The following is a 15,367-nucleotide window of genomic DNA, read 5'->3' as shown; positions in this document are numbered from 1 at the left end:
CACGTGTATAGATGAACCCACACGTGGCTAATCATAAATTTGACACCACTATTCACTGCAACGACTAATTCAACCTGCTACTAATTACTCATATATTCAAATCCATTTCAATTTTCATTCATTGAATACCTCATCAAATATATTCTTAACAATTATACTATACTCGTTATTTTTTCTATATTTTAATAAGCATTTCATTCATCTCTCCGAAACTTTTTTAAATAAATGAGTTACACATACTTTTACCTGAGTTAAAATAATCGTAATATAAATGTCTTATTAACATATAGGAATACGTGGGCTCTAAATAGGAAGGCAAGCTGTAAGCCTTAGTTCATAACATTGAATATTCAAACTCAAATTTCTTAATAAGATTTTTTGGGTTCTTGGTTAATACTCATTTGAAGTTTTAAATACATAGAGTAGAATCCACATTGTTAATAACTAGTAAATAATAATAACCGAATAAAGATCATTCAACACATTTCAAACCCAGGAATAGTGTAAGGTGTATTTACATTGAGTTTAAAATGTGTAAAGTTTTTTACATTGTCAACACATCATCCACCATTAATTTGTATTACTTTTGTTTGAAAGTCAATGATGGTTAATAAATCAATGGTGGATAATCGACTAACAATGTAAAAAATATTTACACTCTCAGTGTATACATATTAAATCCATTTACATTTACCTTGTAATCCTTATACGAATTTTAATATAGGAGTAGAGATGATTGACAAATGCCCTCATCTAGTAAATTACTAGTTATTTTCACTTTTCAAATATCAACTACTAGGTGACACTACTTGTAAGGGAATGAAATAATGAAGCCAAAACACACGATAAAGCTAACTAACGGAATTCCAATTACTATGACAAAACTGCAGAACCTATGTAGGACAGATATTGGCACCTCCTATCGAAAAGTTCATACAACTAAATTTAAAAATTGTGAAAAGTGATCTGAAAGATGCAAAAAACAGTGAGAAGAAAACGGACACATGAGAGTTATTTATGGTGAATGTTACAAAACCAACAACTATGATGCTCAAAGTCTGAAATAGTCAAACAAAGCATATGAGCAGATCAAGTTGCTGTATTAATATCTTCTAGCCTCTCAGTACCACTGTACATATCTTCACATGTCCTCTCAACAGAACAATCATAAGTTACCACTTTGTAGAAAGAATTCTATTGTCTCGGCTTCAGCTTATGCACAGCAACACTTTGCCACCAACAAATCCATAGGTCATCATAGCACAAACAATCTGCTCTTCAGCTTATGATCCATTTACGGTCATCTCTGGCGAGGAATTTGGTGAAACTAGAGGATTTTCCTCGCCACTCAACTGTCCATTATCTGAAGTCGCTTGCGACCTATCAGAATAGTACTTGGAGGCAGCAGTCTCTTTCTCTACATGGTTTTCTTCAGCTACTGTGTCGCTATTCTCAGAGCCGCTTCTCACAACATTCAGCTCCTTTTCTTGATTGTCCTCACTCGGGCTCATCCTCCCATCAATTTTCCAAGGACCAGTATGAATGTTGATTGCAGTCTTCTTCCCAGGCATCACGACCTGACTCAATGTTGAGCACAAGGCAGCAAAAACATTATCTTTTGGTTTTGAATTTTTAGACAACTTCTGTTTCTTCACAAGCTCTGGTTCCTTGTTCTTTGGAGGCAATTTCCTTTTCAGCCTGAGAGACTCCATTGTCCCTTCACCATCTTCAGAAGTTTCTGGATGCTTCTTTGGCGGTGGCCTGTAGTCTTCATCATCCTCATCATCATCGTAGTCAACAAGACCACCAGACCTAGGACTAAGAAATCAAGACAAATACATTAGTTTACAAAAGATGAAAACGAGAAAATTGGGCAAATCAAATACAACGAAAAACCAACAAACCTTAACTGTGAGAAACTTGCAGCAACTCCATTGATTATAGTAGGTTGTTTTTGCTGCCCTTTTTTATCATGTGAAACAGATGCAGAAGTTGTATCCTCCTCATCACTGATCAAATCACCAAAGTCAAAAGGGACTCCAAGCTAGATGTACAAAAAAACTATTCTTCAACAGTCTCATGAAAGATATTTACCTGTCCTCATTAAAGTAGTCTTCTTCTTCTTTCTCCAGAGCACGTTCATCAATTCGTCTTCGAAGATCAGACAGATTAGCAGTACCTTCTGTCCCAAAATTATCCAAACACTGCAAACAAGCATATAAGCTAAAAACAATGTTGGGACTTGGGACAAGAAATGGGTCAACACAATAAGAGGTACCTGCTCATATTTCACTTTCAGTGCGCGAATGGAAACCAAATACTCAAATTTAACAAGCTGGTCCCAGAAAGAATCAACTATATATTTTAGTAATAATTTCAGGTTCTCCTGCATTATACAACTTCATCAGCCACAAAATGCTTGAGGTATTTAACATCCACAATTAATAAATGTATCAGATTGTCGGTACCTTCCGAATATACTCAAAAAGCTCGAGAACTGCAGAATTTAGCAGATTGTAACGATTGCCATTAGCAACAAAGGCATCTACAATTGGTTTGAGCAGGTTGTTTCTAACAAAATGATTTATCAGATGCTCGTCCTGCAGAATAACCTCAAACTGTTAGATATCTCAAATATAAGGGCGATCCACCACAAATATGCATTAAACAAGAATTGTATAGCAAAAAGAAAGGACAGAAAAAGAAAGAATCACAGTTACAGCTTAAAAACAAAGAAGAATGGCCCGGACAAAATTGATTAGATTTTGAATTTCAGACATAATATCACAAGAACAACAAATTATACACGAATTTAGAGACAACACATTAAAAGCTACCAACATAAACTTAGCAAAACTCTTTAGGTATTGCCGGTGCAATTCAACAATATAACATAAGACATGTCTTATTTTCTTATAGCTCATCAGTGAAGTGACAAAATAGTAGGAAAGTTATTATATTTTAATTTTCATCCCGGAGAACCTAAAACCAGCCACACCATCCTGCATAGCAGCAACTGTTGACAAAACTCAGATACCATATCATTAAACCTAGCAACTCATGAATCATACAAAGTTACTGCAGATATGTTAAAACGTACATTGCGTGAGAGAATAGTACGAACAAACCGGACAGCACCAACAAGAAGGTATTTCTCTCTTCTCCGTGTCAGTAACAAAATTTTATCAATCACATTATTAAGAAGGAAGTTGCACCTGCGAAAAGTAAAGAGATACCCAGTCATATTTACATGATAAGCAACAAAAAGTCGATCCTGGTTAAGGCAGACTGCTGAGCAGCAAGGAAATACTTTATCCTGTATGGGTGATGTAGGACACAGAAGCTTAGTAATTCACATATATTTGATAGTATCTCTGCCTTTGTCGCACTCTGATACTGAACTCCTAGGCCAGGACCTTTTGGTTTGTTGCTTCCACAAGCAACATTTTCTGAAGGACAAGATGATGTTATCACTTCGATCAGTTGACCCAAATGCTTCTCATAGAAAATGTCAATAATAGTGTCCCTCTGTCAGACGAAACTAAAAAATTAATAAGGAGTCAAGGAATAACCATCTAGCAATCCTAGATTGAGACTGTCCTCATACGCAATGAAAAAGAAGAAAGAATTCAAGCCAGCAATTAACTCCAACTAACAAGTTTTTCACACAACATTCAAATTTTAAACCTGACTGCAAATGTAAAGCCTTAGAGTAAGAAAAGCACCCCCTCCCTCACAAAAAAGAGAAAACTAATAATTATCAATGTTACAAATAAATAAGTCCATATTTAAAGGTGTCTAAATCCATAAACAACTAATATCAGGAATCCAGGATGTTAAATAATATTTATCAATATCAATTAAACATTTGTCCCATAAACAGACACCCAAAACTAAAAAGAGAAAAGTAAAATAATATTGTGTAGCATTTTTGAACCAAGAAAGGGTCACTTAAAAAGAAAGGATAAATTGAGAGAAAAAACAAAGAACAGCAGAAAGAGTAACCTGTGCTCCTGCTCCAGACAATGCGCAAGAGTCCAATAAACTGCGAAGAATCTCAAGAAATTGGCAATGCATGTCATCTCCAAAATCTGTTATCATTCCTTTAACCTATATGTGACAGAAGTTGTAAATACCTATTCATAGAATTAGAGAGGAGTCGAGCCAGTTAGTGTGAGCCTGCTCACCAGTTCGGCTTAATAACAACTCAGCAAAGAGAAAATATGACTCATTTGATAAAGGAGCCAAGCTTCAGCTTTCAAGCTAATCATGATAGTAAGAATGATGTTGTAAGTTAATATATATGTAAGCATTTTTGTTATCTGGTCCAATATTTTTAACCATATATACATTTTTGTTAATAAACATGATTTATGGTTAGAGCATTACTAACATGTTGTTGTGTGTGTGTGTGCATATATATATATATATATATATATTGACATATTGTTATAACATGGATCCTTAACTTATTGTGCTTAAAATGCTAAGTTAATAAAGGTCCATCAAAGGCTTGTTGAGTTCAAACAGCTCATGACCTTTAAGGGGAGCCAAGCTTAGACCTACAAATTGGGCTCATTTCTGTGGGCACAGAATTAGCTTAGCTTATAACCCAGACCCTACCTCTTGGGCTAGCTTTCAAAAAACATAGATGAGTAATTGATCGACTAATGAATGTAAGAAAGCATTAGAAAATCACTTACTATAACTCCCAATATCAAGATCTAATTAATGCATTCCCAGCCTCCCAGATTACAAAACTTTGATACATACACTTCTAGGACTATTGATAGAGAACTCCAACCCAACGGAGGAGCATGAGCCACAGATCACATTAGAAAAAACAACTATGAAAACTTTATCCTATAGTTAGCCTGCCTTCTAAAGGTGGTTCTCCTTTACAAAATTAGAATTAAACAGCCAATGATATTTTTATTTTATCACTTCTTTAGGTGAACCAACAAGCTTCTTTAATTAAAACTATTTCTCTACAAACATGTCACCTAGAAATAACATGTAACCTAATTTGCATACAAAACTTACCAATAGTCCTAGAAGAGTAACACCTTCCTTCCGAACGACATAGGACCTCAGAAGATTAGGATCCTGATTCAAGAAGAGCATGAGGATATCTGTTCTGCAACCATCATAATGATTTCCACTTATCAATTAATGATAACAAATGTAAAAACAGAACAGTCAGCAGAAAATTCTACACAAATTAAAGTGACAAAGTGGCTTCAGTACCCAGTAAGCACAAGCTTCTTGTCTTCACTTTGCAAAATATCAGTAATAATGTCAAAGATGCCTTCATTGGTCAGATCCCTGCAAAACATTTCAAGTTCAAATTGAATAACCAATGAGACTTAGTGACATTACAAAAAGGAATAGAAAAAAATTAAAAAAAAACAAATAACAATGATGAATTAGGTATCAGTTCTACATGGGACAGTTTTGTGAGGGCTTACTAATAAAAATAGCATTGAAGATCTACCATAGACATAGTGTCTGATAGCTATATCTCAAAAATTGCTTTTAAAAGCTGTTGCGCAAGTTAAAAACATGTTAAGCACAGTTATGAGAAGACAAAACTGAAGCTACCTCGTGTACTACAAAACAAGTATGATTGTAGTTTAAAGGTTAGTGGAAAATTAAAAGTAAATACAAGGCACCACTACTGCAGACTAGAAAGAAGCAACAACAACAGCTTTTGAGAAGTTCAATCAAATTGCTTCTAAAGAAAATAAAAGAACACAAACTTGAGAGGCAATACAAAACTCTACCTAAATAATTACAAAGAAGAATTCACAAATTAGCAATTGATTCTTAAAAATGAAAGAAGATACTTTACACAGGTCGTGTGTCAAAGAAGTACCATTCCAGATGTAATGTACCTAAAAAGCTGAAGCTGTTGGACCATTGGTAAGTTCTTGCTTAAATTACAAAACTCATGCAAGAAATAGACCTGTCCAACCCATAGAGAGGCAAATTAAAATTCAAACAAAAATCAGTGTTAAGGTTGATCATCAACTTTTAAAAACCGACAGCACCAACATCAAAGCAATCCAACACTAAAAGATAGGAAAACTTAATAAATATATATACACACACATCATGGAAAGATGGAACAGTTACTTTCACAAGCTATGATCATGATTCTTTGCATTCTGATAGGTTAACACTAAAGAAGATGATCAAAATTATACATTTTAGTGTAGAATTCGGGAGTTGGAGGTGAAAGAAGTTTTGAAAAGGACGAAAATTCACAAAGCGATTGGACCTGATGATATAACTGTTGATGCCATATAATGCATGCTTTTAACAAATGATATTCTCCTAGCTGGAGAATAGAGAGAAGAATTAAATTGGAAGCTAGAATATAGCGGCTAATTTTAAAATAACATATAAGTTAAAGTAAGACGGAATATAGAGGGAAAATTTAGTAAGAGGTGGACAGATCCCACAATAGAGGTAAAGATTGGAGATCATACCATATCACAAGTTACTAAAATCAAGTATCTTGGGTCAATCATACAACACAATGGGAAATTGAGAGAATTGTAAATCATAGGATTCAAGTGAGGTGGATGAAACGGCAAAGTAATCCCAGTGTCATATTTGGAAGAAAGGTATCACTCAAGTTTGAGGGGATTTTACCACATACCTATATGACTCCAATGTTATATGGATTTGATGTTGGGTGGTTGAATGTCAACAAGAGAATAAATTCGATGTAGCAGAGGTGAGAATGTTGCATTGGATGAGTGAACACACTAGACAAAATAGGATTAGGAATGAGCGCATTAAGGGGGAAAATGAGCTAGCTCCTATTGTAGAAAAGATGATAAATTGCACCATAGGTGGTATTAGCATGTGTGGAAGAGGTCGTTACTCGTTAGAAGGCTCAACAAGGATAGTATATCAAATGGAGGTTACTCCAACTTCTAGAGGCAAAGAAAGGCCAAAAAAAACTATAGGGAAACAATTAGGAAAGATTCAGAGATCAATGCTTTGTCAATAAAAATGATTTATGATAGAACATTATGGCAGCATTCAATCCATATAGCCAATGTCACCTAGTGAGGCTAAGGCTTGATTATTATTATCATACATAGCAATTATTATTTATAATAACAATAAAGATCAAGCATGCACAATCCATTTTGAAAGATAATGGTGACCAAATGCTCGACCCCGGCTATACTAGTAATATATTAGTAAAAATAATTCTTCTAAACCAAGTCATCTCATGTAGTGCATATCTCATTGAATGACTCTTCCTCCAAGAAAAATAAAAAATGAAAGAGAAAAGGAATATTTCCTAATCGAGTGTGTTCTAAGGTGATGTGATATGTAATTTGGTGAAGGAAGCCTTACAATATAAAGACTTCTAATATTTTTTTCTGCCTTCTTCCAGCTAAGGGGAAAATATGGGATGAAATGAATCATTTTCCCAATTAAAGACAGTATTGAAAATTACCAAGGATATAATTATAAAAAAACTTACATCCATGATTTCACATTAGCAAGATGGAACATGTGAGTGTTATGACCGAGATGGAAACTAGAGATCAAAGGAAGCTCTAAGGCATATATAGTGTCATCAAGATTAAAATCAAAGGACAAGAGGTACTCATGTCTACAACAGTACTTTGAGAAATATACAAACTGACTTTTTTTTCATTTTGGAAACTGTGAAAAGATAAAAAGAAGAATATATTTGAAAACTTTTATTTATTGCATTCTTTTCTTGAATTACAAAGAGAAGGCTTATCTCTTTAAATAAAGAGATAGCAAACAGAAAGAAGAGAAATCAGTAACTAACATAAGTTAGTTACTGAAATAACAACCTAACAACTAATTAGGCATGTGTTAAATTGGCTTATTGTGCATGTGACAAATAAGCCAATGTACTCAGCATAACCTAATTTACTCAGCATAAGAATAACTAATTGTTATTCTCTAATAGAAACAAATAAACTGGTCTGGAAACAAAAAGAAAAAGAACAATAATTGACAGAATGAAAACCTAAAGAAAGTGCACAGAACTATGACTACCATTTATTAGCACAACCTCACACTGGAATTCTATTTCCTCTTTAAGTAAAACTTCATCAAATGTAACTGCACGCATATAATAAGCTACATGACTACAAAGGGAAAATAACAATGCTGTGCTGGAAATATTTCAGTGGCATTATCATATGATTACAAGAAATAAATAAAAAATTTCAGGAGAGCTTACCATATCTTTCTTCGATTCTAGAGAGGTGGTGGGTGATTTGAACCTAGCAAACAACTCCTGGATAAATGTATTGTCATCCTTCAATAATGAAACAACCTAAAAAATAACAGCACATTAAAAATAAAGATAAAATAACCAATATAATAAATGATAAATATTCATTATATAAATAAAATCCTTACGGTCGCATTGTTTGCATGTATTATGGAATTAAAACTTGCAATAGTAGCCTCATCCAGTACTCTAGCCAAAACAATATCCTAACAGCAGCAAGAGAATGTAAGAATCGCATTTAAAAAATAATAGATAAACAATTTGAGGCCTAAAATATCACTTAAAAAAATAGCAAACAACAATTAGAGGTTTACAAGGAGCCAAACCTTCAAAAAACCAACTCTATATGTCTGATGTATCTTTGATAGCACTAGATTATTTTTTATTGGTATGGCCTACAAAAAGGAAATTGTGAAACACTATCAGTAAGAAGTAAAATTTCCTTCAGATGAACAGATCAACCTACCACCTTTGCTTCTCTCCCCAAAATAAAACAAATAATCAGGTCATAAAATATACCTCTTTAAAAATAACATGTTCTTTTAAAAATTTACGATGATGTTTAAAATGAGGAACCTCCGGATCATCTGAAATAACACAAACAAGAAGTTCAAGTTTATAAGCCATTATATGATGACTAATTGCACAAAAGTTGAAATATAAATTATGCAGAATGAACTTACACTCAAGGGAACCAATAATGTCCATTATGAATTCATCACTGAATATTCTCTCAAAAATTTGTGTGCTATTCAGCAAAACTACAGGAAAACAAATATATCAAGAAAATGAAGAAAGAGATATATAACACAGGTATTGAAATAAAAAAGTCATAATAATGAATACTGACTGATCCCTTTCACTATTTTGAAAATCATATGAAGGCCATCCATATTTTCCAAGTCTTCACAAACTCTAAATACTTCCACCAGCTTCCGGAGAAAATCTTGCTGCATTTAAAAAATAAAATTAAAAAGGAATTCAGAAAACATAAAAGGAGAAAAAAAGATTGAGTTTACAAAAAATGTTAGGCACGCTGACATATAGATGAGCAACGTGACGTATAGTCTATACATAGGAATCAGAAATCAGAATATAAAAGAAACACACATTGGTTAACCAATAATAATATGGACAAATATACCAACACCCAAAAATCATTGTTCAAACCCAGACATGTGGGCCATTCGTCAGTGTAAGTAGCTGTACATAGCCAGACCAGTGGTTCATCCGTCCAGACGGGTGGTCCATCCATTTGGGTGTGAGCAATTGTTTTTGGGTGCATATAGGATCATGACAGGCATTTTTAATTAGCATTAGGATATAATAGTGCATGTTGATTTCACGTTGAAATCAACAGTGTGACCCTCATAACAAGCCATTTGCCTCAAATTACAAATCACATGCTATACATTATTAACAAATTTACAATCCCATCAGGAAATATGCTGTCAACAAATCATACAAGAGAGAAGAGACATACCTCAAATTTTACAGGAAAAATGGAAATCACATCATTCAAATTTATTTGACGGCAACAAATATCAACAGCTTTTACAAGGAAAGTCACGAAACATTGCACAAAAAAGAAGTTATAGAAGACTTAAATAATTACACCGTACATCTTATCTCTATGGTCCGGATTCTTTTCCTACATATGACCATACAAATCTAACAGAAAGCTGCCCAATGTTCTCAATGTCAATACCATAAACAAATTTGATTATATATTCAGATAAGACAAGAAATTCCTAAGTCTATACTACATCAGTACAGCATACTGAACACAACAACAGAAGTTATAGCTAATGAAATTATTATCAAGATAAAATAACAAAAACAAAAACAAAATGATTGCAATCAAAGGATAGGAGCTTCAATTAAAGTGTGATCTATAGGTCATTAGATATAGTAAGGCATCACCAAATACTGCAGAATGTATATGCCTACCTATTAAGACATCACAAGCATAAATGCTATAGGTTAATTTTAACTTACATCATTTAATACTAGTTCTGTAAGCCGCAACTGGTCTGCAATGCCACTCTCAACCACAGTCTGTTCGGAAAAGGATGAACTTAGTACAAGCAACATAAATAAATCTGTTGAAAGTTAAAACAGGAGAGCATGGCACTGAATTCAACTCATTCCCATCCACGATGTACTGCATAATACTCCGCAATAAATATTGTGAAACAGCTTTCCCATGAAAACAGTAAAAGCAATATCACAAAAGCAAAACCAATACAAAAACCATTGCCAAATCCGAACAAAATATGTATGTGTGACAAAAGTCATTGTTAACAAATGTTTGAATTGGTAAATTGCAAGTCAACATGGACAATACAGATGTAATGCAAGTAAAAAAACACTGATGAATATCATGTAGGAAATAACATGCTTAACAATTATGGAAGTTACAATTCGATCTACAATTCTAGTCTCACAATTCCTTGTATAGGAATGAAGCTTGATCAACTTTAAACTATTGAGTCATTGAACTGATGATCAATCACTACTTTGATTTACCAATTGTTGCACAAATAATTATGTTCTGCACTGGACCTTGCATTAAAATCCGGCAAGAGGTAGCTAGAGCATGCCGTAAAAGCAATCAACCCATGGCTAACTGATAGTAGGTTGAAATGTTATGAATGTATAAATAACCAGGATCTATCAAATATTTTTTAACTGGTCAGAGTTCAGGATCAAGTCACCAGGTTGTTTCTGGTAATTAAATTAAACTCCTTGCTGACTTGCAGGATTTTAGATAAAGGATGAAAAGAGAAAACAAAGACAGAATAATTTAAGACTGATATTAATTTGATAAAATAATAATGTAATAAGATGACACAAAAGACAAACAATGTAATAATGGCTGGCAACTGCTTCTAGGATGGAGAGTGGATCGATAGCAACGAAATATGGTAAATAAACAGAAACAAGCACTTCCATATCTTCAACCAGAAATGTTATGGTAGGCTGATAAAAAAAGGTTACAATAGGCATAGTTCATATGCACCAAATTTGATTCTCAATAAAGAGAACAAATGGGGAGAAATGTGATGGGGGCATTGCAAAACTATAATAAAAAGGTAGAAACAAAATAAATGAGAGGATTAATGCATATGCCCAAACCTTAAGAATTAAGGGAAGTGTTGACAGCTCAACTGCAGGCAAGTCCCTTAGCTCGCTATTCACACTGTGAAATGCCTCACCTGAATATACAGCAAAAACAGTCAGAGCAAATCCATAAAGTAGCAAACAAGTTGATTCTGCAGATAAAGACAACAAAATGACAACAACTAACATTCAAAAATCAAAGCCCTCATTTGTCAGTGTTAAATTTCATCTTAAAATCTGCATTAAGTGGAGTTACCCATAAAATATATAAACTGCACTCCAGGACATAGTCACATGATATAAATGTGATATGCTACTATATTAAATGTATGACACACTAGCGGTATAATTAGTTGGTACATGTTTTGGATTCATGGTAACTTCAAAAATCTTAACTAATACAATATCAATATAATTTTTTAAATAATTAGCATACTTCTCCCAAATAATACAAGATAAAAAGTTAATAATTAGCATACTTCTCTCAAAAACAATTTATCAAATAACTAGATTCAAATTGAGAATATTTCAACTACAATTGCCTTTTTCTTTAAGAAAACTATCCAAAAATAAAACTAATTCAAACTCTTCTCTCTGCCATTTTTCCTTCCCAATGTCTAGGACCTTTAAGGTATGCGCATTTCATTTTGATTTAAAAAAACGTTTAGTTTTTAACAAAATGCTTGGTTGGGCACTTGTCCCAGGCCATTTGAATAGTTTCCTTTCTAAGGTTGCTGGCTTCCTCTCCCTTCTGCAACTTTTGCACTTCCAAGGTACAGCAGCCATGGCTACTTCAAGCAACTCAAGCCTCATCTTCAAACAAATGTCACTCAACCTATTCTTACCTCTTAGATATCCCTCTGAGTTTTATTTCATTCCACTCTGTCTTCCTCTCTACATGTTATGCAGTGCGCTACTTTTGGTGATTTCCATGGCGAACTGGTACTCAAACGTACCGCAATCTGGGACGTGCAAACCATTTCGCAGGGGGTTTGAGTGAATTCGATAACAGTGCTACTGGAGTTGACGCAGGCCATGTGGGACTTTCAACACCCCCAGACACATGTGCCTGCTGGAACAGGCGATAAACAACGGAACTATATAGAACTAGATAGTCATATCTTTGGAATATACCATAAAGAAGAGGACCAATCCATCGACTCTAGTCCAAGAGTGAATGCTTTGTATAGCAGCAAATTGGCATTGAAATAATAAAGCACCAATTGTTCAAGTCAATATTAAAAGCACTTAATCATGAAATCAAACAGTATAAATAACTGACAAACAAACAAAAAAAAAAACATTATATTTGTGCCATAAGCAAATAACTTACTCTTAAGAATTAATTTTCACTGACGACCAAGTTAAAATTTAAGTGAACAAAAAGAAATCCACATATAGAGTAATAAAATGTAGACAACCTACAGATAGACAGGAATGATGAGATTTAAATTTGCATTACTTACTATTTAAATTATTAAACTGCATATTCCTTTGCACATTGCAAATATGATCCCTGAAAAAAGAGGCATGGAAGTAAATATGGTCAATTCGACAGCAGACAGAACAAAACCCAAAGAAGATGTAAAGAATTAAATGTTACTAGTTAATCTTACCATATGTAAGAGCATCCACTAGGCTCTTGAAAGCTAAGTGCCAGTTCTGTAGCATATTCTGGATCTCTCCATGATATAATTGTATCTGAAGAACAAAAGGATGTCTTCCATAAAAAATAATACCTCTTATATTTCAAGAAGCGACAAATTACTTATAGACTGTAGTCATTAGATATTGAGTGAAAAGGGAGAAAAATCATAAAATGCTACCATTTACCTTCTTGTTTCCTATAAATGTCATCAGAAGTGATGCGGTGCAAAAGTATGGTCTCATTATCTTCTTCATCATAAACAAATAAACCCAGCTCTTCTGAACGCTGCAATATAGGATATTATGATTTTCTGTTCGTTGTAAATGCAAGGAAACTCGATATTATCCAATTAAAGGATAAAAATAAACTGAGTGACTGTATTTTTTTGGATAAGCTAAACGGCTGTGTTTCAACACAGTACTTTTACCATTAGACCACCTTCTTTCATTTGAATATTAAAATCACATTAAATTATTTTTCATACAAAAAAGAAATCCATAAGAATAAGAGAAAATAATGACAAAGAGGGGGGCGTAAAGAAAACTCCTAAACAAAAATAACAAAACATAGAACAAACAGGATAATAGAGAAACTAAATGGAGCAAAGCTGCCCAATCCCTCATATATCAGTTAGTGGAACGACATCGAAAAGACCATGTGTTTTACACCAAATAGAAGCCAAAAATCTAATCTTATCCCTAAAATGTTAACTCAGAATAGAATCATATTAAGCGGTTAACTTCATCCAAAACATTTTAAGTAGAGGAGGGAGTGAACGTAATGATAATTAGACATTAAAAGAAATCAGTGCCCATCAATATTACCAATACTTGTATGCACCATGACTGTCAAAAGTGTGAAACAAAGCATTGAAGCATGCGATTTAATGCTTTTGAAGGTGAATGGCGAGTTGGATCAGGCTAAAACTTGTTCAAGAGACGGAGCATGGTGGCGCGATGCATTGGAGCATAGAATCATTGAAGCGCCACTCAAATCGCATTGGAGAAGAAGCCTTCCAGCTTGCAGGTTATCGACCTGAGCTGCCTAGCCCAGCGCTTTAAACCTAATTTTTTACACATTTTTAACTAATTTACCCAGCCCATGTTACCACAACCGGCAAGCCCACTACATAATTCTAATTTTCAGAATCACTACTAAAAAAACGTAGTGGGCTCTAAAACGTTGCAACTTTTCAACGCAATAAAACAAAAAAACACTGGTGCCACTGCTGAATAATATAAACAACACCGGTGCTACAAATATGTGTGTTTTTTCAAATGTAAGTTTGTATTTTAGGTGGAGCTACACTTCATGTTACGCTCCACCACTTCTACTATATTACCCTCCCCTCCCGCTCTAAGGTTGACGCTACGCTTTAACAACAACGGTATGCACTGACCCTGGACAAACAGATGCACACATATACACATATATAATAGGCATGTTAGTCACAAATGAAAGCTTTATCAAAATGAGTACAAACCTCCAGATAATCAACAGTAACGTGTCCAGTTCCCTGGTCATCCCATTTCCCATCATCATTCAGACGGTATACCTTGACACGCTGAAATCCAATAAGAAGAAAGACTTCGGTTATACATCATATAGGCCTCTCAACAACTCATATATATATACATACATATATATATATATATATATATATATATATATATATATCCACATGAAACCAATGTTGTTGAGAAATGAGAACACATTTCATGCAACAATTCCAGAATGAATAAATTGTAATACATCATAATGATTAAGTAGCAAGAGAAGAAGAAATTATATTATATTATATTAGTTGAACAAGCATAGGCAGCCCAACTGCTGACTCTTGTGAAAAAGGTGATTTTCTGACACGGAATAGATCCAGAGTACAATGCATTTGTTCAGGACATTCTTAGCTTTTCATTTCCTTCAAAAATATTTTTTAGGGACAGATGGAAGCAGAGTAAACTGTAAAGCAAGTAGCTTCAGCAAGCAAGACCCAAAACAGCAAAATGGTTTCTATGCAATAAATGGAATGAGAAATTGACAATACTTGCATTTCTCTTAGACTGTGTGCAGTACTTCCGTAGAGTAAAGTTAGAATTGAGAGAAGTACAAACATGGTAAGGAAAAAGAAATAGAAACTACAAAAAAAACAGCTTCATTCCCAAAATCAGCAAGCAATAGTACCAGCAGAACATAGTTAGCCCACAAAGGGTGACAAGAGCAGCACCTACGTAAATTGAAACAGAGTGCTAAAGAGAAGAATTCAACCACAAATGTGTGTGTGTGTGTGTGTGGGGGGG

General features: G+C 34.0%; 1 protein-coding gene across 1 annotated transcript in view; it reads right to left on the bottom strand.

Annotated features, from left to right (window-relative positions):
• LOC109329571 (serine/threonine-protein phosphatase 4 regulatory subunit 3B-like) overlaps window positions 956-15,367 on the bottom strand; it is a 16,613-nt gene continuing 2,201 nt past the window's right edge. The window contains exons 2-24 of the mRNA XM_019563259.1: window positions 14,554-14,634; window positions 13,256-13,355; window positions 13,039-13,123; window positions 12,889-12,938; window positions 11,438-11,517; window positions 10,298-10,357; window positions 9,150-9,249; window positions 8,983-9,060; window positions 8,819-8,886; window positions 8,626-8,694; window positions 8,428-8,505; window positions 8,246-8,341; window positions 5,895-5,965; window positions 5,248-5,325; window positions 5,044-5,137; window positions 4,006-4,110; window positions 3,311-3,528; window positions 3,101-3,215; window positions 2,469-2,600; window positions 2,279-2,386; window positions 2,095-2,204; window positions 1,905-2,009; window positions 956-1,818 (exon numbers count right to left, since the gene is read on the bottom strand). Coding sequence (XP_019418804.1) covers window positions 1,284-1,818; window positions 1,905-2,009; window positions 2,095-2,204; window positions 2,279-2,386; window positions 2,469-2,600; window positions 3,101-3,215; window positions 3,311-3,528; window positions 4,006-4,110; window positions 5,044-5,137; window positions 5,248-5,325; window positions 5,895-5,965; window positions 8,246-8,341; window positions 8,428-8,505; window positions 8,626-8,694; window positions 8,819-8,886; window positions 8,983-9,060; window positions 9,150-9,249; window positions 10,298-10,357; window positions 11,438-11,517; window positions 12,889-12,938; window positions 13,039-13,123; window positions 13,256-13,355; window positions 14,554-14,634 — 2,616 coding nt within the window. The 3' untranslated portion in view covers window positions 956-1,283. The remainder of the gene's footprint in view (window positions 1,819-1,904; window positions 2,010-2,094; window positions 2,205-2,278; window positions 2,387-2,468; window positions 2,601-3,100; window positions 3,216-3,310; window positions 3,529-4,005; window positions 4,111-5,043; window positions 5,138-5,247; window positions 5,326-5,894; window positions 5,966-8,245; window positions 8,342-8,427; window positions 8,506-8,625; window positions 8,695-8,818; window positions 8,887-8,982; window positions 9,061-9,149; window positions 9,250-10,297; window positions 10,358-11,437; window positions 11,518-12,888; window positions 12,939-13,038; window positions 13,124-13,255; window positions 13,356-14,553; window positions 14,635-15,367) is intronic.

Source organism: Lupinus angustifolius, chromosome LG16 (assembly GCF_001865875.1).
Source record: "Lupinus angustifolius cultivar Tanjil chromosome LG16, LupAngTanjil_v1.0, whole genome shotgun sequence".
NCBI lineage: Eukaryota > Viridiplantae > Streptophyta > Magnoliopsida > Fabales > Fabaceae > Lupinus > Lupinus angustifolius.
The sequence above is the reverse complement of the archived record's forward strand: the minus strand, read 5'-3'. Positions and strand labels throughout refer to the sequence as shown.